At 40.3% G+C, this 26,382-nt stretch overlaps 2 protein-coding genes and 1 long non-coding RNA gene across 3 annotated transcripts in view; 2 read left to right on the top strand and 1 right to left on the bottom strand.

Annotated features, from left to right (window-relative positions):
- CARF (calcium responsive transcription factor) overlaps positions 1-8,226 on the bottom strand; it is a 49,541-nt gene extending 41,315 nt beyond the window's left edge. Inside the window, exons 1-3 of the mRNA XM_084643184.1 lie at positions 8,164-8,226; positions 2,243-2,364; positions 309-533 (exon numbers count right to left, since the gene is read on the bottom strand). Of these exons, the coding sequence (XP_084499310.1) occupies positions 309-533; positions 2,243-2,353 (336 nt within the window). The 5' untranslated portion in view covers positions 2,354-2,364; positions 8,164-8,226. The remainder of the gene's footprint in view (positions 1-308; positions 534-2,242; positions 2,365-8,163) is intronic.
- On the top strand, positions 435-3,947 carry LOC311528319. Its single transcript, XR_014713566.1, has 3 exons — positions 435-525; positions 2,179-2,298; positions 2,814-3,947. It is a non-coding gene; the product is annotated as an uncharacterized lncRNA (long non-coding RNA).
- A 454-nt stretch (positions 8,227-8,680) lies between the features above and the next one.
- On the top strand, positions 8,681-23,522 carry WDR12 (WD repeat domain 12). Its single transcript, XM_084643187.1, has 13 exons — positions 8,681-8,881; positions 9,794-9,888; positions 10,749-10,843; positions 11,940-12,046; positions 13,229-13,344; positions 13,714-13,868; positions 14,214-14,259; positions 16,109-16,194; positions 16,410-16,550; positions 16,669-16,774; positions 17,868-18,000; positions 20,166-20,238; positions 21,178-23,522. The coding sequence occupies exons 1-13, from the start codon at positions 8,841-8,843 to the stop codon at positions 21,253-21,255; spliced, it is 1,272 nt and encodes a 423-aa protein (XP_084499313.1). The 5' UTR covers positions 8,681-8,840; the 3' UTR covers positions 21,256-23,522.
- The last annotated feature ends 2,860 nt before the right edge of the window (positions 23,523-26,382 follow it).

The raw sequence follows: 26,382 nt of genomic DNA, 5'->3' as shown, positions 1-26,382 counted from the left end.
TAAAGGGGAGAAAGAAGAATGGGAGCATTGTGGACTGTTCCCACTGTGAGATGGTCTTCTATATAGTTTGAGAATAGGATAGAAGCACATTAGATTTTTATGAATTAAAGTCAGTAATGGCTTAGCTCAGGATCTGGAGACCTGAGCAGAGGCAACTGAGAACTAAATAAACCACTCAGAGAAGCATCACCTTGTTCCCAGAGTTGGAAAATTTTTATACAGAAACTCTAAAACACTTCAGGACAATTGTCCTGAACATTGTTTCTCTTTTGTGAGCTCAGCAGATGTGTGGTTTTATATGTACTCACCATCTGTGTACTGGAATCCCCTAGTGACTGTAGTTCATATAGAGGCTGGCCATTCTGGTCTACCAGATGGAACTCTTCTGTGGAAAGAGGTTGAGCCTGGGATAGCTGGACTGGTGTATTCGATGACACAGATGAATTGTCTGAAACATGCACTGTGATGGGCAACACTGCTGGAGAGTCATTCTGTTCAAATGATGGATCCCTGGAATCCATGCAGGTTAGATGCTTTTACAGAGAAAAACAGTGAAATATACTTTAATCTTAGTATCAACTTGTTATTTCTATTTTAAATAATAATTTAAATATATTTTATAGATTACTTGCTACGTTTCATTCTCATAGGGAACTTTCCCCCCAAGTGTTCAAGTGTCTATTGGCTAGTGATTTTATTTTCAGCTCCTGCTTCCGTGATGAAAATATTATTTTCTGTCTCTGCTACGGTGAAGCAAAACTCCTTGTACACAAGACTTGCTTCCAAAACTAGTTACATTTCAAAATAACATCCCTCGATCCACCCAGAAGACTTAAAACCAAGTAGGAGGACAAAGGTATAAAAGGAAAGCGGGGGGTGGAGGGGGGCGCGGAATTAGCTAATATAATCTCCAAAAGTAATTTTAAAATTCCCTAATCATTTTTAGTTCAAATTTCTTAAAAAGCTGTAAATATACTACTTGAGTCTCAAATCAATACTTTCATTTTTGGCTGTGAATAGAACCACAACATAGAAATTGACACAGCATATTCTTATATAAAATTTGACAAAGATAAAGCATGGAGGCAGTACAAAAAAGCAATACAATGCATAAGCTCCATATGGCAAGACTAAGAAGCAATGGGCTATGTAAATGTCTCTTAAAATCTATATTTATGATCTCACCAAACCTGTCAAACTTGGTCTAGTTATACGCATTCCATTTTCGTTTAGCAGCTATCAGCTGAAGCTAGGAAGCTTCTGCACTATTAGCAATCTGGGTGCACTCAGAAACAATACTAGACTGAAGGGAAAAAACGTATAAAAACTCCAAAGTAGACAGCTCTCCTGTAAGAAACCCATATGATGGAGTGGTTTAATGCCATCTGAACAACCTAAAAAAGAAGAGTGGAATTTGCTTAACTTCTTCCAGTAATCACACATTCATTATTTTCTGAACCTTTATGACCTAATCACTGGTACAACAGAAAGTTTGTTAACGACAAATTCTAATAACTGGAAAAATGTCTCTAAGTTCTATATGCAGGTCAGAAACTGGCCACATACATGAAAAATCTAGTACCCATTGTTGTACTTTCAGTAAACAAAAGATTTGTGGCTTGGGGCCTACAAATAAATTAGAGTAATGGCAATGAATGCCAGGATACAGGATCACATTGCCAAAAGAATTATTTCAAATTGTAGAATTAACTAAGAAACACATATGCATGTTGTCTGGATTAAAGACATTTTGATTAGAAATAGATAACTACAGCCAAAATTCTCACACCTCAGTACCTAAAATTAGACTCCTACATCAAAATGTGCACAAATATATACAGCCTGATTTTCATAAGTGCTGAATACCTACAGCTTCCCACTCATTTCAATGGATATTTCCATCAGTGAAGGAAAATCTTTCAATAATTTTTAAAATGAAAAAAGTTAATACAAATACACACATTGAAAGACAAAGTGTTTTTATGTGATTTTCTAGCTTTGCTATCAGAATGCAAACTGATGAGAATCATGCCAGACATTCACTCATTCCAAATTAATCTGTATTAGAAATCAATGTAAAGGCAGTAGTATATGCTGTGTAAAGCCATTGTGAAATAATGAGAGAAAAACAGATTGCTTATTGATGTGCAGGGTAAACAGGTTATTATTATGTTGCAGACTCTTCACAGAGGATGGAAAGAAACCAGCTTCAAACACAGTGATGTCTCAACTAATCTCTCACCTGAAACACTTGGTCATCTGTTTCTGACTCTCCTGTACTATTACAGTTGACTACCAGTAAGTCATTAGATGTTTCCATGCTGACGTCATGGTCAACTCCATTTTCTTCCATTACAGGGTAGCCTGGAAAAGTCACAGTACTTTATTTCAGCCTCCCATCCAGGATGTACTTTTACTTTATCCTATAGGTCACTGCATTTATTTTTTATTATTTTTTAATGTAGATCTTATGAATTCAGGCAAAGCCGCATCCCATTTGAGGCCAATGGCAAACCTCCCATTGACTTCCATAGGACTGTGATATAGCCCTTATTTCATAAGGTGCCAAAACCTGACATATCTTTATTCAGTTCTCACCCAAGAAAAATGTCAATTGATTTCTACAGGATCATGGACAGGCCCTTACTGCAAAAAGTTTTGCTTTAGTAAGATTGGCAGATTTTGATCTATTGTTTGTGCATATATGTAGTTTTATACAAAAAGTGACCATATACATTTATATAATTAATGTCTTTCATCCAGAGGGATCACGAAAGCACTCTATAAAATTTTCACTAATGGATTTTTTACAGTGAATACACAAGAATTGCTTCACCCATCTCTGACATTCTGCTAACTCTGGAGTGAAATGCAACAACTAATACTTAACCGTGTCAGAATGAAGGCAAACATCTATTCTGCTAATTTACCAGGGGCATTTTTAGGCAGGAAGAATGAAGTTACCCAAACTGTAATTTGGCTAGGACCGTGGGACGAACAGAAAAAGTGCCAGAGGCTTTTAGAACTTCAGTTGTACCTCTAATTCCACAGAAGGCACCTCCAGCAGTACAGTTTCCCAGAACACAACATTCAAGCATACAAAGAGACGTGATACCTACCACTTTCTGCAGGACCCAAATTTTGCCTGGATTGAGCACTTTTTATCTTATGCAATGACCAATAGAACGCCCGGTGAGTTAATTCATTCTGTATGTTAAAGTGCATCACACACCATGAAATATACATGGCATAAAACAGGGCCATCTTTGTAGAAGAAATTTGAATTTTGGTATCCTGATTTTTTCCAGGGTTTTTTCCTCAAATAATATTCTTTTAATAAGAAAAAGTATTCCACAGTTATGTAGCTTGCATATTGTACACGCTTTACACATTCCATCAGTTTTATCAGTGGAGCTGATAAATTGCTGTAAGTGGACCTATTTGGCTTTGCCTTTCAGCCTCTATTTCCTTCATCATCAGAGCTTCCAAGTTCCATCAGGTTAGCTGGTAAATTATTTGAACAGAAACATTCAGCCTGTGGAGCACACAAGTTCGTCTGGCTAAGCCACACGAGGTGGATGGAAAAGGAAAGCCTGACCTATCTGGCTTTTGGAGCTAAGTGAATCACCCTTCAGAGATAAATTCTTCCAATGCATTTGAACAACATTCCAACTTCAAACATATCTTTAAATTTATTTAACCTATTTTCATCAAACTTGGATTTTTTAAGATTTTCAATTACTATACAAAATGACAGGCTCCTAATTTCGAATATCTGCCATGTTTAAACCAGATCGCAGAGGGAAAGCATTTTTTCCCCCTCAACACTCCCATACTGCCAAAACACCGTTAGCTTAAACTTTCAAAATAATTTCACTTTTGGGGCTGAGACCAAATATGGAAAGTTTCAGTCACAGATACTAAGGATGTCAAGAGCAACAGAAAAAAATTGGAAATTGAATTTTATTAGTATTAAATGTATTATTAATCTCTCTAATAAAAATAGTAAAATAATGTTTTAGTCTAAGCAATAGAATTTAGCCTTTTGAGAAAAATTAAGTGTACTGTCTGCAAAATGGCTTTCCACAGATGTAATTTTAATATCTCATTTAGGAGTAAATAAATATTTAATAATAGATTACAAAATAATAGTTGCTATTATGTTCTTCAAATCAGACAGTTCAGTTACACATATGTTGAAGATTTTGCCTGGGTCAACCTCTATACCCAAATAACTCCCTCTCCCTTTGATGTAACATTTACAAATCTGAAATAAAGCTATCAAATATATCTGGATTCTTTAAAATATATCTGGATTATTTAATAGAAACATTTATTTTATACTATAAATTATATAAAATGTTGAGGATGAAGTTCTATTTTCATATTGGTTCCTCTATAGGCCTTTCTGTGTGTGTATGAACGAATTTAATGTTTCTGTAGCGCTGGATTGAAAGCAGTGCTCTCTGCAGGTGTCAGATAGGTACAGCACAAACACTTGCACTACCCGGCCAATAGGCCTCAGCTCCACCTTGTAGGGGTAAAAGGATAGTTTACAGCCATTGGCTATGTCTACAGGAAGAAATTTTAAAATTTACCACAAACACTGGCAAGTGGAAGTGCTAGCACAGGCAAGGTGTTGACGGTGTTAAACACAGAGAAATATATACCTGTTCTGAGAAGGGTTACACAACAGGAGACTTAAAATAATAGCTACCACCTGGAATCCAGTGGTATGCTACTTCTCCCAGTTGACAGTGGAGCTGAACCACTGTAGCTTTGATGAGAATTGTTAGTGACGAAGAAAAAAAGCCTACGGTAGACAGAGACAATGCCCATTCAGTCCTTTATTACTCTGATGAGACTATGGTCACCAGTAGCAGTGGTTCTTTTAGTTATGTACTATATGTTCTTGCCAACTAACTTATTTTGCGTAGGACACCAAACTCTAGAGAGGGACTTATAAGAAGCTCTTACTCTAGTCAGAGCACTATTTTCTAAAATTTTATGATGGGTTTATTAATTTTTTTCACCCAGAATATTTTATCATTTATTTTGTGTATTTTCTTTCTTCCAACATTTTAGAAATTTATGACATTTTTAGGTATCAATTAATAGAAACAGTAACCTGGACATAACAAGCAGTGGTTCCCAATGAGTAGCAGTTCCAGATTGAAGTGACTTTAAGTTCTCTTACCAAGCCTTGCTTCTCTTTTCCATAGATCTATTATTGTGAGGCCTCCTACTCAAGGCAGGGAAAGAGTAGTCCCTAAATGCAGATTGGAGCACTAAGATTTAGAACTGAACTTCTAATTATTCTCATGACTACAGTATTGTAGTTAGAGAAGAAAACTAAGCTGCAAAAGGGACAGGTTATTCCACTGCTCTGGCAGATAAGCATGCTTTGCACAAGAAGCATACACTGAAAAAACAAAAGGGGATCAGGAAAAATACAAAGACTTCTTGAAATCTGAACCTTGGAGTTTCAAACAAAGGTACAATCAAATTTGATGTGTGCAATTTCATATTTCCAATAAGAGAAGTTATGATGAGTAAATACCTTGCTGCTGATCTTATTTCCATCTTACGATAGAAAAAAAAGTTTTAAAGTTAGTTATGTCTAGGGCCCTATCAAATTCACAGCCACGAAAATCTGGTCTTTTGCCTGTTTTTACCCTATACTTTACAGATTTCACGGGGGGAGATCAGTGTTTCTCAACTTGGGGTCTCAATTTGGGGTCCAGACTGAAAAGGGAGTCGCGGGGGGGGGGGTCACTAGGTTATTGGGCGGGGGGTCATGGTTTTGCCACCCTTACTTCTGTGCTTACTTCAGAGCTGGGGAGCCGGAGAGCAACAGTGTTGGCCAGGCCCCAGCTCTGAAGGCAGTGCCCTGCCAGCAGCAGCGCAGTAGTAAGAGTGGCAATACCATACCATGCCACTCTTTCTGCTGCCTTCAGAGCTGCGTGGCCAGACAGTGGCAGCTACTGATTAAGGGCCCAGCTCTGCAGGAAAGGAGCACAGAAGTAAGGGTGGCAGGACCATACTATGCCATCTTTACTTCTGCACTGCTGCTGGTGGCAGCTCTACCTTCAGAGCTGGGCTCCTGGTCAGTAGTCGCCGCTCTCAGCAGCGCAGAAGCAAGGGGAGCAATATCGCAACTTCCCCACCCCTCACCCTCAACTCCTTTTTGGGTCAGGATGCCCTACAGTTACAACACCGTAAAATTTCAGATTTAAATAACTGAAATCATGAAATTTATGATTTTTAGAATCCTATGACCAGGAAATTGACCAAAATGGACCATGAATTTGGTAGGGCCCTAGTTATGTCATACTCAAGGAATCAATAGCAATATTGTCCCCAGTTTTCCAGGAAAATAGTGCTGAGTTAGAAGAAACAGTTTGAGACAGTGACACAGCCTCGATGCAATTAAATGCCCCCCGCAAAAGAAGTGTGTTTTATGAGACATTTCTACATCAACTAAATCATTACTAATAGGCACAAGTGACAGTAAAGTAATTGAGCATATTCAAGTGTCATGGCCTTCTCAATGAAAATGAGTTACATTGGCCACACACATATTTGTAACATATAACAAAAATTTTCTTAATCTTTGTCATGAAGGGAGCTAAGAAAGACTCAGTAACTGCTGACCAACTTATATAGTGCCTTTCATGTTATTCCTATAAATGATAGTAATTATTCAGTAGGCTTTTAAAAATAATTGTGGAAAAGCCATTGCTTAGTGTCTTTCTGCAATCATTAACTAGGTGTACAAATTACAGATATAAAATAATAAAAAAGCATTTACATCAATTACACTGGCAAGACGCCACTTTTTTAAATATGTATTTCTGAAGAAAGCATCTCTTACTAATTTAAAACACCAAGACAACCCTTCCTTCTCCATCAGTTTACCCACAGAACCATCACACATCATAGACAGACACAGCTACTGACTTATAGCGAGGCCATAACTAACCGTTAACAAGCTGCAAAAGGAATCAAACAAATGCAAGGTATCCAGCCAAACATCTTTTTCCAACATACTGAATTCACTTATAATTACAGTATTTTTTAAAATCCACCAAATTTGATTTTTAATAAAACTTTATTTTTAGATGTTGTTACATGAACATTAAGGTTCACCAAATTACATCAGTATATCATCAACAGTGAACAAGTACATGAAACATACCCAAGTATACACCAGTAAATCAGTATCTCCCAGAGAATTTTAGAGTAGCAGCCGTGTTTTCGCAAAAAGAAAAGGAGTCCTTGTGGCACCTTAGGGACTAACAAATTTATCTGAGCATGCTCGGGGGTCACATAACTCGACCCCCAAGCGTGCTCAAATAAATTTGTTAGTCTCTAAGGTGCCACAAGGACTCCTTTTCTTTTTCCTAGAGAATTGTACAGGATGTGTGCATACCTGTTTCTATGCACTCATCCCAGGGGCTGTGTCACCAACTCTACCGACACAAATTGAAGAGGGAAATGTCAAACAACGATGAATGGGCCTGTAAACGTCTCATTGATACACACAGCAAAAGCCTTCCGCTTCAAAAGGAAGAAGGCAGTGGGATCTAGGCTTGATACCCACTCTTCCATCTCCCCATGGGTCTTAACCTGAACCCTTAATCTCGTACCCCCCACAAGGGGTACAGTAGGTCAGGTCCTGACTCCAGGGGGCACAGCAGGTCCTGCCCAGCCCCGCCCCCTCACCCCTCCCTGACAGGCAGCGGGTCCTGTCCTAACGACCCCTCTCCCAGCCCCGTCCGTCCGTCCGTCCCCACGCTGAGGGGCTGCGGGCCGCGTCCAGCCAGGACTCCGTTGTTCATCCCCCAGTGCGGGGCCGAGGGCAGGGTAGCGGCTCTACCTCGCCTCACGCCGGGCAGCGCGGGCGGCCGCCCTGCCAGGACCTCCCGGGGGCAGAGCCGGGCCCCCGCCATGTTGCCCCCTCAGAACAATAGCCCCGGGGGGGCTGCCCCCCTCCTCCGCGGCGCCGCCCCACAGCCCCATGGCAGCGCTGGGAGCCAGAACGCCCGCGCGCGGGGGCGGTGGGGAGGGCAGACTGGGCGCGGCTCCTCCCGCCTCGGCTGCCGCGAACCCTGCAGGGGAGTCAGGGAAGCGGAGAGAAAATTCAGAACGAGTCTACTCAACCTCGTCTTGGCTCTCGCAGGCACCACCATGGAGACAGCCGTACAGCGCAGGCGCAGCAACGCACTCCTTACCGTGCAATATGGCCCCCACAGGCCACCGTACAACCCGGAAATACTGGCCCCCAAATGCCCTTACTGAAGCAAACAGGATGCACAGGGAAGAAATCGCTACCCATCTGTGAGGCGGCGCGTAGCATGTTGGGAGTTGTGGCCTCCCGCGCTATACATGCTGGGAATTGTAGTCTCGGGACACCTTGTTGACTGCCATTCTCATCCTCTTGGGCCGCGCTGCATGCTGGGACTGGTAGTTTCCATGGAGCCTGCCCTAAAGAAGGTTGGGGTCTCTGCATTTGCCTCACAGGCTGCAGCGTGGGTGCGTGCGCAAGTCGCTCCCATTCTCACCCAACCTGGAACTGGTGGGTCCGAGCGTCCAGCACGTCTTGACGGCGGCCCTTAAGAGCAGCCCTTACTAATCGCCGGTGGAATGCTCGATCTGTGCGCCTGCTCCGGGCTGATTGACTGCGGCTCCGAGACACGTGCTCTCTCTGCTCCGCGGGCTGGAGAGAGAGAGCTCGCAGCCGGGGCCAGCCTCCTGTCCTGCACCCCGCGTCAGTGTTCAGCTGGGTACAGACAGACACACACACACAGCGCCGGCCCAGCCTCGCCCTCTCCGACCCAATGGCCCAGCTCCAGGCTCGGTTCTTCACCGACAACCACAAGTGAGTCTGGGGTGGCCTAACTACCGGGGGAACGATACTGATGAGCGATGCCTGGCACTTGACAGAGTCCTGAGCGGTCGCACACCATGTGCAGGCCACCGCCGTGGGGGGTGGGTGGGAAGGAGAGCAGCTAGAAGAAGGGAAATTAAGGCTACTGCGACAGGGCCAAATCTTACTTGTGTGGGGGCGTGTTTTGCAGTGTTGGTTAGGGAGGATAGATTTATTTGCTTCATCTTTCCTGGCAAACAGCATTTCCCAACAAAACTCCATAAACTCCTACACGTTAATTGAAAATGTATCTGTGAGTGCTCCTATAAAATCTGTAATCAGGATTTGCCCATTGGCCCTCATTTTGCTTCCCCTGAAGGCAGAGTCAGCCTCTCAGATTTTAGGGGGAATAGGATCAGGGCCATAAGCATTGGCAAATGTACAGTTGAACGGGGTGGGGCTTTAGCAACTCTTTTAATATTCACTCATTTTCTGTACTTTCCCAGTGCCACTGGCTTCTCTACCAGCTAGATTTTGCTTGGATCTTAGAGATTAATTTAGAGATACTAGAGCGTACATTACGAGCTTCCCAAAGCTACTGTATTTGTGAATGGTAGAGAGTAGGTTTCAAAAAAGGTGAAAAAAAGTGTTCCTGGTTCTTGCTTGGCTACACACGAGTTGAACTTCAGAAAAATCTTACCAAAGGGAGCCTAAACTATACAGTATAATGAGATCAGGATGGGCAGGATTCTTGAAACAGCTGCAAATTAAGTATATGTCCATTCAAACTGCAAAGTGTTTTAATCCCCTCACTTGCAAAAAGAGCTGTATAACAGACTTTTAGATACTATGCTTATTTTGTACCTGTTGAGCTGTGAGTTTCGGTACTTCTCAATAAGTCAATTCCTATTTTCTTCCCTCTAGGTATGTAGTAGATGATGTTCCATTCTCTATCCCAGCAACCTCTGAAATTGCTGACCTCAGTAACATCATCAATAAATTGCTGGAAGCTAAACATGGTATGTATTTGGAAGGTGATTTACCTCTTTTAGAAAAAGGAGTACTTAAAAACAAAAAAAACCCCACATATTAAAGTATTTAGAATCTGTTCATAAATGTGTAAACTATAGGGGCTTAAAATACAAAGGTCCCACTCCTGCAAAGACCTATGAACATGAGTACCTTTGTCTGGCTACATATTTAGATTGTGAGCTTTTCGGGGAAGGGACTGTTCCCGGCCCCCCATTCTATTTATACAGTACTTATCACACTGGAATCTTGATCATCCCCTGTTGGCACTATTGCAATGCTAACAATAAAAATAATTTTGTCTAGATCATCCAACTAAAGTGAAAGAGGAAAAAAAAGAAATTTTAATCCAGTTGACTGACTAAAACCTTGCAGTGTTATTTGAAACTCACCTGACTCTTTCCCTGGTGAGCAGTCAGGGGAGGCAAGTTCCAGAGGTTGGTACCTGGATTTTGGTTAACCAACAACAGAGATGCTCCAGCAGACAGAAATGGAGGTATAATTGGGTTTCGGCCCATGTAAAACTTTAAAAGTTGTTCTTAACTTCTCAAATTGCAACCAAAATTGAAGAGGTAGTACCTTAGAAGCCTGGAGTCCTGGCTCCAGAGATGCTACTAATAGAAACTTAGGTGCTGTTTTCTCCCAGGCATCCTTTGGGTCAAGATCTGCCCTCACTTAAATCTGTGTAATCCCTTGTAGGTCATGGGGTTGTACAGTTGTAACTGGGAGAAGAAGGTGGCCCTTCAATTTATTTGAACTAAATTTAGTTTCATTCCCTAAAAATTGCTCTTTTTTCTGGATTATATAAGTTAAGTCTTGAAATTTAAACATTGTTTCTTGTTTGTCTTAGAGGACCACAAATATGTGGAGTTTGATTTCCTTGTCAAGGGCCAGTTCTTGCGTATGTCGCTGGTCAAACACATGGATGCGGAAAACATCTCAACAGTAAGTCATACGCACTTTCTGTGGACCACACTGTAGGATGATGGGATTTAAAGATCCCGACCTAGACCATTTAATTAGATACAGATTTTAAGTTTGATCTGGTTTACAGTTCTGATTAAGAAAGTTCTCCATATTGTGAATATTCCATGTATTTTTCTTCCTTAGCATTCCTTCGCCTTTCTGATGAAGCCCAGATAATTTCCCTTATTTTCCTCTGAAGACCCTGCATTATTCTTTTGCCCATGGAGGATTCACCAAGACTTGCTTTGGAGCCTGAAAGTGCTCCTAATGACTAGAGTTTTCTATTGAGCAACCTGAGACACTTCCTTCTCCTGTTGTCTGGTTTCATATGGTTCTGGAAGGAGACTGGTCCCATTTTGGTCACCATCAGTGTACTTTTGTCTCCTGCTCTACTAGTCTGTAGCCAGTGGCACTGTGTGGGTCAAATGATCTGAAGTAGCACAGACACTCCACTACTAAGCATGATAAACATAGTGGGGGAAACCTAGAAAAGAAAAGGAACAACATTGTCTTACTGTGGAAATCATTTGCAGCTACTTTTAAACACTGCATTAGTAGTAATTTGGTAAGCCAATAGTTAGCATTGATCTGTAGTGATGTACTTGTACTTAAGGTATCACTCATTTTCTAAGAGCCCAATCCTGCAAACACTTAAGCATGTGTGTGACTTTAATCATATGAGTAGGCCCATTGACTTCACTAGGACTGCTCACCTAAGTAAAATTACACACATTCTTAAGTGTTTGCAGCATTGGGCCCTTAATTTTGAATCTTTGTGCTGGGCTCTGATGCATTGCTACCATCTGCCTTCTGTTCAGTTATGCATATGCTTGCTTGCCAAGGAGTTAGGGCAACCTGAATCCCCATTTGCAGTAGCAGCTCAATCTCTGAGGCAGAGTAGAGTACACACAGTCGTGTGGAAGGTACGGGACTCTGGCTTGTATAGTTGATATCTTTGTCTTTCCAATTGATATCACTGCTCAGAGTGGTTGGGGACTACTGTACTAGATCATTGTGATTGTTTATTTAAAAAGAAAAAGTACACTGACTGGCTTCTTGTCTTTTGAGAGTTCAGGAGGAAGTGGTGGAAATAGAATATGTGGAGAAGTACACAGCACCTCAACCCGAAGAATGCATGTTCCATGACGACTGGATCAGTTGTGTTGAAGCTACGGAAGAATGGTATCACAGACCCACTTAAGCCAGTCTTAAGTTTCCATCTTGGTTTCTCCCACTGTCTGTAGCTGATTCCATAGTTCTTTATTGGTACTTCTCTTTAACATAGTTTTCTTCCCATTCCATATTTCTCTTTTCTTTTAAATGATTTTTCTACCTTTTTAAATCAATTGTTTATATGCAGGCCATATGCTTGGGAAAGTAGCTGAAGTTTGAGCTCTTCCATGCTACCTTGACAGTAACTTTAACGCAAGTAGGAAGGTACCATGCATAGGAGTATGAGATTTGCTCTTGATATGAGTTAATACAGGGGTTCTCAAACTGGGGGTTGAGACTCCTCAAGGGGTTGTGAGGTTATTACAGCGGGGGTCGCGAGCTGTCAGCCTCTATCCCAAACCCCGCTTTGCCTCCAGCATTTATAATGGTGTTAAATATATAAAAAAGTGTTTTTAATATATAAGGGGGATCAGAGGCTTGCTGTGTGAAAGGGGTCACCAGTACAAAAGTCTGAGAACCCGTGAGTTAATATCTTCAGTGCTACTCATGAGTTCTATCTCCCTGAATAAAACAATAACATCCTGCCGTCTTTTTACATTTATTTCTAACATTTCAACATTTAATACTTCAAATATTAATTCTAAGTTATTACTGTAGTTCCAAAACCCTTATTTGGAGTGCTTTAAAGAAATGTTGACCACACTACTTGTCTTTTCTACCGCAGTAGAACCTCAGAGTTACGAACACCTCAGGAATGGAGATTGTTCGTAACTCTGAACAAAACATTATGGTTGTTCTTTCAAAAGTTTACAACTGAACGTTGACTTAATACAGCTCTGAAACTTTACTATGAAGAAGAAAAATGATACTTTACTTTTTTTTTTTTTTTTTTTTTTTTTAGTAATTTACGTTTAATAGTACTGTAGTGTATTTGCTTTATTTCATCCATCTCTGCTGCTGCCTGATTGCGTACTTCTGGTTCCGAATGGAGTGTGTGGTTGACTGGTCAGTTCGTAACTCTGAGGTTCTACTATAGATATTTCCAGAGCTGTTGTTCACTATTGATTATACTGACACTCCGCCATTTATTAATGGATTGAAAATACTAATATTCTCTAAGTTCCTCATTGAAAAGATCTCCCATGATGCACCATTGGCTTTAAAGAATGTTTTAATATCTGTATCCCCTAGGATTTTGACGGGCTCTTACGATCAGACTTCTCGAATCTGGTCTTTAGAAGGAAAATCCATCATGACAATTGCTGGGCACACAGAGGTGGTGAAAGATGTGACATGGGTGAAAAAAGGTCAGTACACCTTATACTGGTTGGGAGTGGGGCTACAGCAATTTACTGAAAAACATACAGGTTCAATTGCCAACCTAAAAGTTACAGCTATTGTAAGCACCGCTTGTCATATTAAAAATGAAAGAATTCAATAAAATCCCTCAATACTTTTTAAACAAACTCCAGTATTTTCTAATAACTATTTACGTATTCTAAGTTAATCTTCATTAGTATTTGTACATTTAAATTTGTGATATTTACATGAATCTCTTAATTTGTATTGGGTCACTGTGTAATTTTTTAAAATCTTAATCTTGCTTCCTCTAAAAGGATTTTTTAGAAAGACTTCATTAATTGGATTTGTATGTTGGCACTTTCTTCCTTCCTTAGATAGTTTGTCATGCCTGCTACTCAGTGCCTCTCTGGATCAGACTATCCTGCTGTGGGAGTGGAATGTAGAGAGGAACAAAGTGAAAGCCCTTCACTGCTGTAGAGGACATGCTGGAAGTGTGGACTCTATAGCAGTTGACTGCACAAGAACTAAAGTGAGTTACTTGCAGAAGGAGGTCTGTGTTGAGCTAGTGAGTTGTGGATTCTGTGTTGCTTGTTTATATTTAGAAGTCACACTTTTGTCCTCCGCATGAGAACTGGTCATTTGTTAAGTGTGTACAATTTGTATAAACCTATGTATTAATTGGTGATAGCCTTGCATTTGATGTAATGGAAATAATGTGCAGTATTGAAAAGAAAAGATACATAAAACCCTTAATATTGCACAAAAAGCTGAAGATGATTTTGGAAGCATTGAGCAGAAAGATGACTTTCTGTGGCTTATGTGAACTAGTCGGATTTTACATAATCTTTTTAATAAAGAGTTTCTGTTTATCTAGTTCTGCAGTGGATCTTGGGATAAGATGTTAAAGATCTGGTCTGCAGGTAAGATGAATATTTTATGAATACTTTGCCTGGGATTTTTGGCTCTAATTTAGAGTTTTAAAATGTAATTATCTTCAATGACAAACTTCTGAATAGATTTTATTTTAAATGGGTATTATGTCTTAATTTTTCACTTTTGAAGTTTTTATTTATGTATATAGTTATTCAGTTACACCAGAAGCTCTTATTTTGAAATGTTACCGCTTTTATACATTTTCCATTTCTGAGAATAAAATTTACGTTCCTGTCAGGGTTTTTTTCCCTTAAATATAGTTGCCTCTCAGGGTTGTTTGGAGGATTAAGTAGTATCTATAAAATGCTATTAAGGTCTAGAGCCCTATAGGAAAGCTAAGGCACACACTTAAACATTCTACATAACTTTACTATCATGAGTACGAGTGGTCCCATTGAAATCCCTGAGGCTATTCATGGTAGCAAAGTTAAGCATGCGCATAAACCTCTTTTATTCTTGGCCACTGTAGTGGTAAGTGGCCATCCCTCCCCATCGGTCTTGGGGTGGGGGGGCTCACTACAGTGTGCCTATAAATGCAATGCTTAATAGGGGAATTAGCAGTCTCAGGGGTTCTGGCCCTCTGGGCAGGGCAGAGCAAAAAGCAGTCTCAGGCCATCCAGCCTCAGGTGGGGAGGCTATCAACTCCAGGGGAGGGCTGGTAGCAGGGGGTAGGGAGGTCCAGACCCACCCTACTCCACCGGGTCCTAGCCATGGGCCCTGGCTAGCAGAACCCGTCACCACTGGGTCAGCAGGGATCCCACTGAAACACACGGACCTAGACTCTGGCAACCAAACCGAACTAATGTCTAGTGCCCCAGGGCTACTTCCTGCTACCCCTCTGGAGTTGTACCTCCATCTCCTAAGGTTCCTCCTTTCCCCAGTTTCAGTGGCAGTCCCAACACCCCTTCAGGATCCTCGCCATTGTAGAGCTCTGGCTCAGCAGCAGGCCCAACTGAGCTACAGGGCCTGCCTTTTAAGCTTCCTGTCCTGCCCTTCTGCTTTTGGGGGGGCATGGCTTGCCTGGATCCACCCACCGGGGGTGGGGAGTGGTCCCTCCCCATCAGTCTCAGAGGGAGGCAACATCTCCTCACTATTGTCATTTATTATGGTGAAACAGTAACTGCACCAAGATTGTGTTAGACAGTTCAGTTTTAACAATTTAACTTACGTTTTTTCTGCGATAATTGACACTGTCTTACTTAAAACAGATTGAAGCCCCCAATCTGCACTGACATAATGCGGCAGACCTCTGCACAGATGTAATTACAAGGTCATGACATAAACTTAACTTAAACACTTAGATTTCAGGTATAGATGCCAACTGGGTGTCTTTTTTCCAAATAGTATCTACTGATTTTAGCGTTCAATAGGCTCGTACAGTTTGTAGTTTTTAATATGGACACTAAGAAGTTGTGGATTCTTTTCCTAATCTTCTTTCATAGACATTGTGATTTGAGGGACAATAAATTGACTAAACTGATCCTGACCTGGTGACATAAAATAACCACACAGTCCTTCGCTAGCCAGTTGGATGCCCCCTTTCAAAATGCCCATTTATGTTTATATATAAATAAATGTGTAAATTAAAATATAGAGTGACTGTGTACAGAATATAGGATGGAATTATTGTGTTTTTTTCCATGAAGGAAGGATGGTCTTGTAGATGAGGAATTCATCTGGGATGTAGAAGATCTGAGTTAATTTCTTTGTGCCTAAATTCCTCAGCTGTAAAATAGGAATAATAATACTATGGTGATGGGGGGGCCCATGTAAATATTTAGCGGAGAATGTATTTCAAACACTTCTAAGTCAAGCTTGACTTTCTTTCCATTATAGTGCCTACAGATGAAGAGGATAAAATAGAGGAAGCAGCAAACAGACCAAGGAAGAAGCAGAAAATTGAACAGCTTGGACTAACCAGGGTAAGAAGTGGTCAGGATTTATGTAGAACCTCAAGTGAAAAGCATGGAAATGGAAAATATTTTCCCTTTTTGATAAATATGTGTAGGGGGACATTTCTGATGAAAATATCTGAAAATGAATCTACATACAAACATATTTGTTTGGTGAAATAATGTTTTTTCTACCATAACTAATCCACTATTTTTCTGATCTTAATATTTTATTTAATTTCTAGACTCCCATTGCAACTCTTTCTGGCCATACTGAAGCCATCTCCTCTGTGCTGTGGTCAGATGCTGAAGAAATTTGTAGTGCATCATGGGATCACACAATTAAAATATGGGATGTGGAAACAGGAGGTCTCAAATCAACTTTGGTGAGATTTCTTTATATGTTGTATATTAAAACTTTTCACCAAATTCCTCACCAGTTCAGTTTGAATTTAGAATTTGTACAAGAGTAGCTCCTACCTTATGACTTCTTTTCTTATGCAGACCGGAAACAAAGTGTTTAATTCGATCTCCTACTCACAACTGTGTCGACGTCTAGCATCTGGGAGTACTGATAGACACATTAGATTATGGGATCCCCGCACTAAAGGTGAGCAAAAGTGAATGTGTGGGTAACACAAATGACTTTTTTCAAATTCATAACATGTGTTGAGAGAAGGGAGTACATCTTAACACATTTCATGAGATGCACACACAAACTTTGGTATTTGTCTGTAATAGTGTTTCCTAACCGGGGAGCTAGACCATTTTAGCCAAAAATTAACAGGAACAGTGGGGACAGGGAAAGCTGTATGAACCCAGATCCTTTCCACATTCCATTGCAAAAATGCTCCCATGACTGTGTAAAGTGATGAGAAGCTACCCTCATTCCCTGCCTGCTCTCTGGGTGAGCCTTGTTTCAGCTGACCACAGCAGTAGCTAATTTTAATTGGCTATTATAAGTACTATTGCTTTTTGAGGCATGACTTTTTCATTCTTAATAACTTTCATTCTTTAGATAGTAACTTGGAAAACAAATCAAATTCTTCTCTTTTAAAGACATTTCTTTTTTAGTAAATTTTGAAAGCTGCCCTGCTAACAGCCTTGAAAGTCACTATTTATCAGTGGGTTAAATGCCACTGTTTTGCCAGGGTGCCTAAACCCTGAATAGGGGAGACCATCCGTAGAAGTGAAAAAATAGCTGATTACATGTCTGATCAATCTTTGGGCTCCTTACAAGTCTGACATGGCTGCCAATCATCGCAGTTCGTAATCTAGACTGAGACTACCACACATCATAAGCCAGACAGTAATGTCTTTTTAGCCACTACAAACCAGGGCAGATTTGAACCAGTAATCTAGAGATAAAAGGCTCCATATCCCATTACTGATCACTAGAGCTATTCAGTCATCTTCATCAAAGAAACTCTTTCAACAGTGGAAAATGTGCCTCTTTGGTAACAAGAAGGTGGTTAGATTTTTGTCCTTTCTACAGGAGCTTGTGTGCGTGCGTGTGTGTGTTTTAACCTCTCATGCTGTTTGAAGCAATATTATGACATGATGAGCAGAAGGAACTACCTGGCCCCCACATATGTTAATCTTGACTGCTTCTCATATACTGGTGGATTTTATAAATATCTTTAAACTGACCCGTATACATTTCTGTAAATTGGGGTGGTGGGTTTTTATTTTCTCTGTCCCAGATGGTTCCTTGGTACTCCTCTCTTTGACCTCTCACACTGGCTGGGTGACATCTGTGAAGTGGTCCCCCACACATGAGCAACAGCTAATCTCAGGTTCTCTAGACAACATTGTCAAGATTTGGGACACAAGGAGGTAAATGCCATTCTTTAATATTCACAGGTAGCACTTAGCGTTTCATATAGTCTTGTGACACAGCAAAAGCATATGGGGAAGTTAAATGGAGACTCCAGCTAAATTTCTGAAATCCCTATGGAGATTAGAGACACCTAATAGAAGAGTGAGAAATGCACTTGCCTTTTGCCAGCAGCTCTGTGGCTTGACATTGAAATCAATTGCATTGACCTTCCCACCCAGGATTTCTGTGGCAATACTGCATTGAGTGAGATGACGTGGAAAGAGGTTTCATTAGTAATCTTGCTCGTGGGTTAATTTAAAAAAAAACAAAACTTAGTTATGCTAGCAAGATTTTTAGGAGTATCTGTCTTCCGGAAGGAGCCTAATGTGTGTAGTTTTATTTGCTCCCCATTGTGGACATTTCATAACACACATCTGCAAGGAAAGTAGCAGTTTGTGTCTGAAACAGATACTTGCAAAAGCAAGAGGTCTAGGTCAGTGGTTCTCAACCAGGGGTACATGTACCACTGGGGATACGCAGAGGTCTTCCAGGAGGTACATCAACTTATCTAGATAGTTGCCTAGTTTTACAACAGGCTACATACAAAGCATTAGCAATGTTAGAACAAACTAAAATTTCATACAGACAATGACTTGTTTATACTGCTCCATATACTATACACTGAAATGTAAGTATAATATTTATATTCCAATCAATTTATTTTATAATTTTATGATAAAAATGAGGAAGTTTTTCAGTAATAGTGTGCTGTGACACTTGTATTTTTCTGTCTGATTTTGTTTGCATGTAGTTTAAGTGAGGTGAAACTTGAGGGTACCCAAGACAAATCAGACTTCCTGAAAGGGTTACACTAGTCTGGAACGGTTGAGAGCCACTGGTCTAAGTCCAACAACATCTGACTTGAAAGGGGTAATTGGTCTAGGGTTTGATTGCGTAATCAATCATAATCAATTTATAATAAGCTGTATACCTAGTAATCTCATTAAACAAGTTGCAGACAGGTGAAAAACTATATTTGATTTTTTCCTATGTTGAACATGGCAGGAGTAGAGATCAAAACTCATGTGAGCTTCTTGGGGAGGACTTCATAGACTTGTGGATATCTGATGTTTGTGTTACCATGCACACCTTCACAACAACAGGTCCCACAAGACTTCCCAAACACAAAAATCGTGCCCTACTCACCAGTAGCCATCTGGGGTAGTCAGCTGCCACAGAGGAGTCGCCATTCTTTTCCACACTGAACGGAGCTTTCATCCTGTTGAGTTGGTGCTACAGTGTTAAGGCTAGCTCACCACAGAAGTACAGTGAATTGTTTCCTCCATTCTGAGTTATGCACGTACTGTTCCTGATGCCACACCTTGAACAACTTTCTCTCACCAGTCCATGGCCCTGGTCAGGATCCAAAAATTGCATTCCCTGAGTGAATATAATCCTCAGATACTGCATAAAAGCTAGCTACTCCAGGGTGGGGGCACCAAAGGTTTTGTCAGTAGCTACTGGACTCTGGTTCTGTTGCTCTGGAGGTGCTCTCAGAACATTCTCCATGGCCTTGCCTCAGATGCTTTGCAACTGCTCTTCAATAGCCTCATCAGAATCCTTTCTTATCGAGTAAGAAACGAGAGCTAAGTGTTCACCTCTGGTTTCCATTTTGTGAAAAGAAGTAGGAAAGGGTACCGTTACCCAAAGCCTTATGGGAGCTTGACCTTTTATTCCACAATTCCTCTGGGCTCCCAGAAGGCCCTTCAAAATTTCCAACAAGGCACTGCTCCAGAGTATACCCAAAAGGCAGCGCAATTTTCTAATGGTGTACTATAGTCCAAGTGTGCATGTGGGGCAAAAGAGCATGTCTTGTGTAGACATCCTGCACCACTGATGCTATCTGACTGGTCTAGTTACCAATGATCCACTTACCTAATGTAGACACAATCGTACAGAAATACATGCTAGAATCAGGAACAGCTGTTGTCTGAATTCAGTGGTTGGGAAGACCAGCAGATGGCTTAATTCTGTTCTCCCCCAAGAAATATAGTGGTAGAAGTATGGTTTTTAAATGTTACAAGATTATAGTGTGCTCAAACCCAGAATTTCTAGGAGCGAAAACTTTGTATATAATTTTACCTAATTTATGATTTATGGCTCTAAATGTCTATCTTATCAGTTGCAAGGCTCCTCTCTATGATTTGGCTGCTCATGAAGACAAGGTTTTGTGTGTGGAATGGACAGAAGCAGGGGTAAGAACTTGAGGAACAGGATTTTATTCCTTAAATGTGTGTGTTTTGGATGGGAAAGGGGCTGATAATGGTATGATTGATGTTTAATTCTAACTAGAGAACAACAATGAGCTTTTTACTATTGGATATCTCCTATTGGTGTGCGTGGATCGTATTTTCCCTTTTGCTTATATGTCATGGAGGAGACTAGAAGGCCTTAATTGTAGAGTGATGGGTTAGGGTGGACTCTCTATAGGGGAAAAGTGGTTGTTCGGTATCATTACCAGATGGCCACCCCCTCCCATCCATGGGGATTATAGGAAAGCTCTGCACCATAGCATTAGGGGGACAAAATCAAGGAAGGATGGAAGTCAGAACAGCCACTCAAGGTGGCATGTTTCTTTCTCTGGACATAGGAACTTATGATGAAAATTACTCCTGTGCTCCTCTAAGCAGCATTTTCTCCTCTGTGGCATTAGACTATGAAGGTAGCATGCACAGGCAGCTGGACCTGGCAAAGGTGTGCTGCCACTTCTTTGTGGTGTGGGCAGGAGCATGATGTTTACCTTGGGGCCCAGCTGCATGTATCTAAGCACAGCATAGGTTTTGGAGACCCCAGCTCCACAGTCCCAGGGGCCCTACCTTAGACTAAGATGTGGCAGAGCAGTGAAAGCCTTATACACTTTCACGTAAACTTTACCTTTCCCTAAGTGGTTTTAGTAGGAGGGTAAGATATAAGGCTGTATTATTTCTGAATTTGAACCAATTAAAACAGACTACGGGGTTCACAACACCATTGTTTAACTCCTGCCATTTAGCTCTTCAGAGGAAAAACAGAATCAGACTGCTGAGGAATAATTTTAAATATTTATTCAGCTCATAGGTGTTGCCCAGGGACAAAAATTGTGTGGATATTTACTTGGTTTGACAATGGGCACAACTTGTTTTTCCCCATTACAGTTGCTGTTGAGTGGAGGGGCAGACAACAAGCTGTACGCCTATAGATATTCAGCAACAACCTCTGATGTTGGAGCATGAAAATGAATGGCAAGAAGTAGCCCTAACCTGTTGAAGTTTCTAGATAACCTACAGTCCAGCATCTGAAGAAAACTGCCTCCTAGAAAAACTGTCTACTTCTATTTTGTAGCGGAGAGCAGCCATTTCTGGTTTTTGTATTATAGCAACATGTATATGTATTTATAACAGAAAGACAGAACCACCAAGGAACCTCACCCTTATCTGGTCTGATATTGAAATCAAACATTTGTCCCCTTTTCTCTCATAAGGACTATATAAAGAACATTGGAGTTTATTAAAAGTAAAGTGTTACTGAGATTGCTAGACAAATTACTCACTAGACTAAATTATTTTGTATTCATTCTCTTTTTTTATAAAGCTTTTATCTAAAGTTCAGTATATTATGGTCTGAACTCAAGTATGTACTTGAGTTCCACAATTTCCAGTTGCTTCAGTGGGGGCTGGAGGTGCTTATTAGCTCAAGATTCACCCCTCACCCCTGAACAATGTCTGATCCTGCTTCCACTGAAATAAATGGAATTAGGATAAGGTCCTTAATAGGGTTGTGATGCAAATTAAGTCACCCTTATAGTTTCAAGGTGCTCTCTATTGATTTTATTGGCAAATGGAATACTTTGGTTCCTGTCATTCATAAGTTAAGGTGGTGTAAATGTACATTTTAAAAAAAATTACTGGCTAATACTGGAAAAAATAGTCAATTCATTAGCCAGATTAACATACTATACAGTAATACATTAATGGAATATCCAACTACTAGGGAAACCTTTGTTGTGCAGTATAGGGTGCCCAGTCCAAACTGAAGCTCTAAGTACCAGTTAGCAAAAAGACTGCAGAAAAGCAACGTTTTATCAGATCCATTTATTGTAAGTGTCTGTTCTTAACTGGATGCCCCAAGGAGTTGTGTATATGATTTTTTTTTCCTCTTACCCTCCCCCACATGAAATTAGTAAATCATCTTAATCTGGTGTCCTCTGAGTAATATTTCCTATAAAATAAGGGTTCAACACGTGTGGGAGTTGCCTGAGAATCTCAGTACTAGAACACATTCTTCTGTAACAAAGAGCAAGTTAAGTGCTCAGATCTCTCTCTCTCTCTCAGTATATTTTCACATCAGCACATAACTTGCATCAGGGAATTTTCTTTTCAGTTTAGTAGAAGCAATCTGTGCATTTAGCTGGGTTAAGGATGTGGCATTTAATGCACAATCAGGTTTATTTTAGAGGATGTAGATCAACAATTCACCTGTTTTCTGGGGGGAGGAAAATACATAAATTTCACAAGGCTTCAATCTTGCAACAAACTAGTTAGACATTCATGTGGGCTCACTTCCTCCCCTGATGGTACTGTTTTCATTACAAGCGCTAGTGGAAGAGCTCTGCCCCATTAAATAGTATACAAATAATTTTGGGTATCAAAGGAACTAATCATTCCTAAACTACACCTTCTTGTTATAAACCAACCCCAAACATTTAAAGCCTGAGTTTTTGCATTTTTTAAAAATGGTATAGGTCTTGGTTTTCAATAAGATTAATATTTTTACAACATAGTTAAGTCACAGGCTAAGAACAGAGGTCCCCATATCATTCTTCATTGAGGACTGAAAAAATCTGACTTTGCCTGTGCTGCAGGTGGTACCCATGTAAAGAAAGACTTTAGATTTGTTCCAAGAGTCTCTGACAGCAATTAAAGACAAAGTAATTGAAGCAAAAACCATTTATGAATTATTAAAAGGGGCTGAAATTTAGCTCTGTGGGTTTAAATTATTTTTTTTAAAGAATGTAAAAATGTGGTATTTTTGTGCTTAGACATGTAATCCTTTAGCAAAACTGATTTGAAGAGGGGGTCTTGACTGACTAAAGACTGACAGAATGGCCTTTTAGTTGATGGAGGGGGTTCAGAGATCAGTTTGCTCTCCTTATCCTTTTAGAGTATCCCAAAGGCCATTTCTAGGTTTGTAACTTTTATAAAGACTAGGCAAGAATGTAAGTAACTGAGGGAAAAATTCTATTTTCTGATTTATTTTTAACTTGGAAAAGAAAAAAGGTCCGTGGTTTGAATGTATAGTGACATGGACATCTAAACATACATTTTGATATGAATGACTAGAAGTAAATAATGTTCCAAAGGTTAAAATATACATTTTAATTGTATAGGAAAAAAAAAATCTCACGAACACAATCATTTGAGCTGTTACTGTGTTGTAATCAAAGATACTGCTGCTTAGCTGTGTTCTCCACCAGCAGCCAATTAAAAAAATGGATACATCAGTCAGTGAGTATTATTTCTCTGAATTACCAGTGTGTGAATGGCCTATAGTTCTAGTTTCCACTTATTTTTGTAGCTTTGACAGACAAAATAAGTACAGGTTATACACAAGGGTTCTTTTAAGATTAATGGAGGCACATAAATAATCTTGCCTTCCTTCCCCGCCTCCCCCTCCACCCCATCCCCTGAGCGAACTCATTTTAACACTCAGTCTCATAGGCCTGGGCACTTTTCTAATTGTTTCTGCTGTTGAATTTTCCCTTTAATACCAGAACTCAGAGTGAGCTGCTGCTACACCACTTTTGTACCCTTTTCTAGTTATCCCTATTGCTAAACTTGTCCTCTGTTCTGAACACAGTATGAGGCTATTGTAAATACATCTTCAGAATTTTTCTCTGCCTACACATTTTCCCTGAGAGAAGGTATCAATGCTGATGTTGAAAGAAACAAACTAAAAGAAATCCAACATCAGTACTGGTAGAACCATATCCATAAGTGCAAGCTCTGCATTCTTCCAGCATAAGAGAATTGTGACATGTTTCAGGCAATGAGTCAAAATCTTGTGTCTGCTACAGTTGCATCACTGGCATGACCATCTGAAGTTTTAAATAATTATCAAATAGTGTACCAATCAAAAAAGGCCCACTTGAAATGACAGTATTATGATCCATTGTGTTTAGTGTAAGTGGTCACCTTCGGATTACACTCGGGTTGTAGTTCAAAAGGTTCAGGGTTGGTTTTTTTTTAATTTAGAAAAGCACTATAACTTGCCCAACGTTATAAAATGATACTGATGTAATCCTGTAACATCTGGTATCTCCCCTGCTCTCTACTCAGTTTACATTCAGAGTCTATCTAGAGATTAAGGGAAATTGTTTAACTGGCCTTGAAAATGTTTTACAGATTCTGTTAAGGTCCTATGCTCTAATTTACAAAGATCTTTATGAAGCAGTTTTTCCAAGAGTATGTGTGTTTACCTCTTTCATCATACCAACTTGAATGGTCAGTTTGAGCTGATTTTAAAATAGGGAACAAATAGTGAATGAATTCTTGGAACACAATGAAAATTCTCTGGAACCAAGGATGCTTGAGTATCCCAGCTGAAGATGATTCTACTTCTTACAAATATTTTTTGCATATTTTTCTTGTACAATTTTATGTGTCCTAACTACACAAGCAGACCAATGAACTATATAAATAGACTGGGAAATAGTTTGTTTCTTTAACAACAAGGTGAATGACAAGTGATCATATTGCAGCATTTACTCATTTTTGCCTGAGTGAGGACTATAGGATTTGCAATTAAAAGTGCCTTTTAACTTTTGGATAGGAAAGAAGTGCCATGTCAAATTTTTACTTTGTTCCTGTTTTAAGTTAAAAATGATTTCCTTTCTTCTATACCTAGTCTAATCGATAGCCTGTTTGTGAGTTTCTTTTTTGAAGTTGGCATTAAAAAAAAAAAGGAGAATTCTAGTGCTGGTTTCCTTTTAAGGCCTGATCCTGCAAGTTATTGTACATAAGCACAGGGTCTGGCCATGGAAACTTGCAGGATTGGGGCTGTAGTGTGGAATAAATCAATAGTTTGAGAATACTGGACTGGATTTATGACAATTCCATAAAGATATTCAACTAAGTTCACTGCTGTGAGGACAGAATTGTATAGCTCACTATTCTTTCACAAATCTTGCTCTAAGAATCACAATTTTGGTCAATTTCTTAACTGAAAAGTCTTTAAAATTGTTTTTGATTTTTCTTATACATTTAGTTACATTGAAAACTTTAAGCAGTTAGCAAAGGTTTGCTAGCAGAAGCTGTCTCTTAGTATACATCAAATAATATTGTACTGGAAAGTATAGAGCAATATTTTAAAGCGGTCATTTAGAACAAGAGGCTGCCTACTTTGTTTTTTGGCATAGAGCAATACTTAAGTTTTGTGTTCATTGTTTTTTTTCCACTTGACTTTCCTCGTTTCTCATTTTACCTCAGAGGTACATCTTTTGCTCAGGAAGATTTTTGTTGAATGCAAGGAGAAGAACAGCAGGATGTCTCCCTCCCCATTTTAAACGTCATGTTTTCAGAGCTCCCTTAACTGGAACACAAATATTGGGGGGAATATGTGAAATTTTAAATGTCACTGGAACACACAGTGCATACACCTATTACCTTTGGAACTGGTCACCATCTTCAGAATTAAACAGGGCCATAAGTACTCCATAGGATTTGGAATGACAGTGGAGATGACTTTCTCAAACCAAAATTAATTCCAGGTTAGCTTTCCATCAGGCATCTCTGCTTGGGCCTGTGCTATTAGCTCTCACTTTAATGCCTATATAGGAGACAAGGAGAAAACTTATATCTTATCTTTCCCCGTCCTTATGGTTGGTTGACACGATTAGGCAATGCCATGTCTCCATTAGAGTGGAAGCTTCAAAGGGCAGAGCCCTTGTCCTCTTACTTGCCTGTAAAGCCCCCTGTACCCTTGAGCAAACAACCACCACCAGAGGAGAACATGACAACGTTAACTTCAACTAAGGCGAGATTAAATATCTGCGGGCACATGTACCCTTTCCCCCCACAGTAGGTCACGCACCCATTCTATATACAGCTGGTACCACTGAAATGCAGCCCCCTCTGGGTGTCAGGGCAGCAGCCAGACAGCACAGTGGGGGCGGGTGCCCGAGGAATGGGTGTGGGGCCTACTGGCGCCGGCGGGCGGAACCAGGTGTTCTGCAGGTTGGGGTCACGCATGCCCCCCGTTCCCCACCAGCCCGTGTCAGTCAGTCAGGCGAGGCGGGGCGGGGCGGGGTGGGAGTACAATGGCCCCTCCCTCCCCTCCGCCACCTGACCTGCTCCGTCGTGACA

The sequence above is a fragment of the Lepidochelys olivacea genome (assembly GCF_965140295.1).
Source record: "Lepidochelys olivacea isolate rLepOli2 genome assembly, chromosome: 11".
In the NCBI taxonomy this organism is placed as follows: domain Eukaryota; kingdom Metazoa; phylum Chordata; order Testudines; family Cheloniidae; genus Lepidochelys; species Lepidochelys olivacea.
This window is presented reverse-complemented; position numbering and strand designations above follow the sequence as displayed.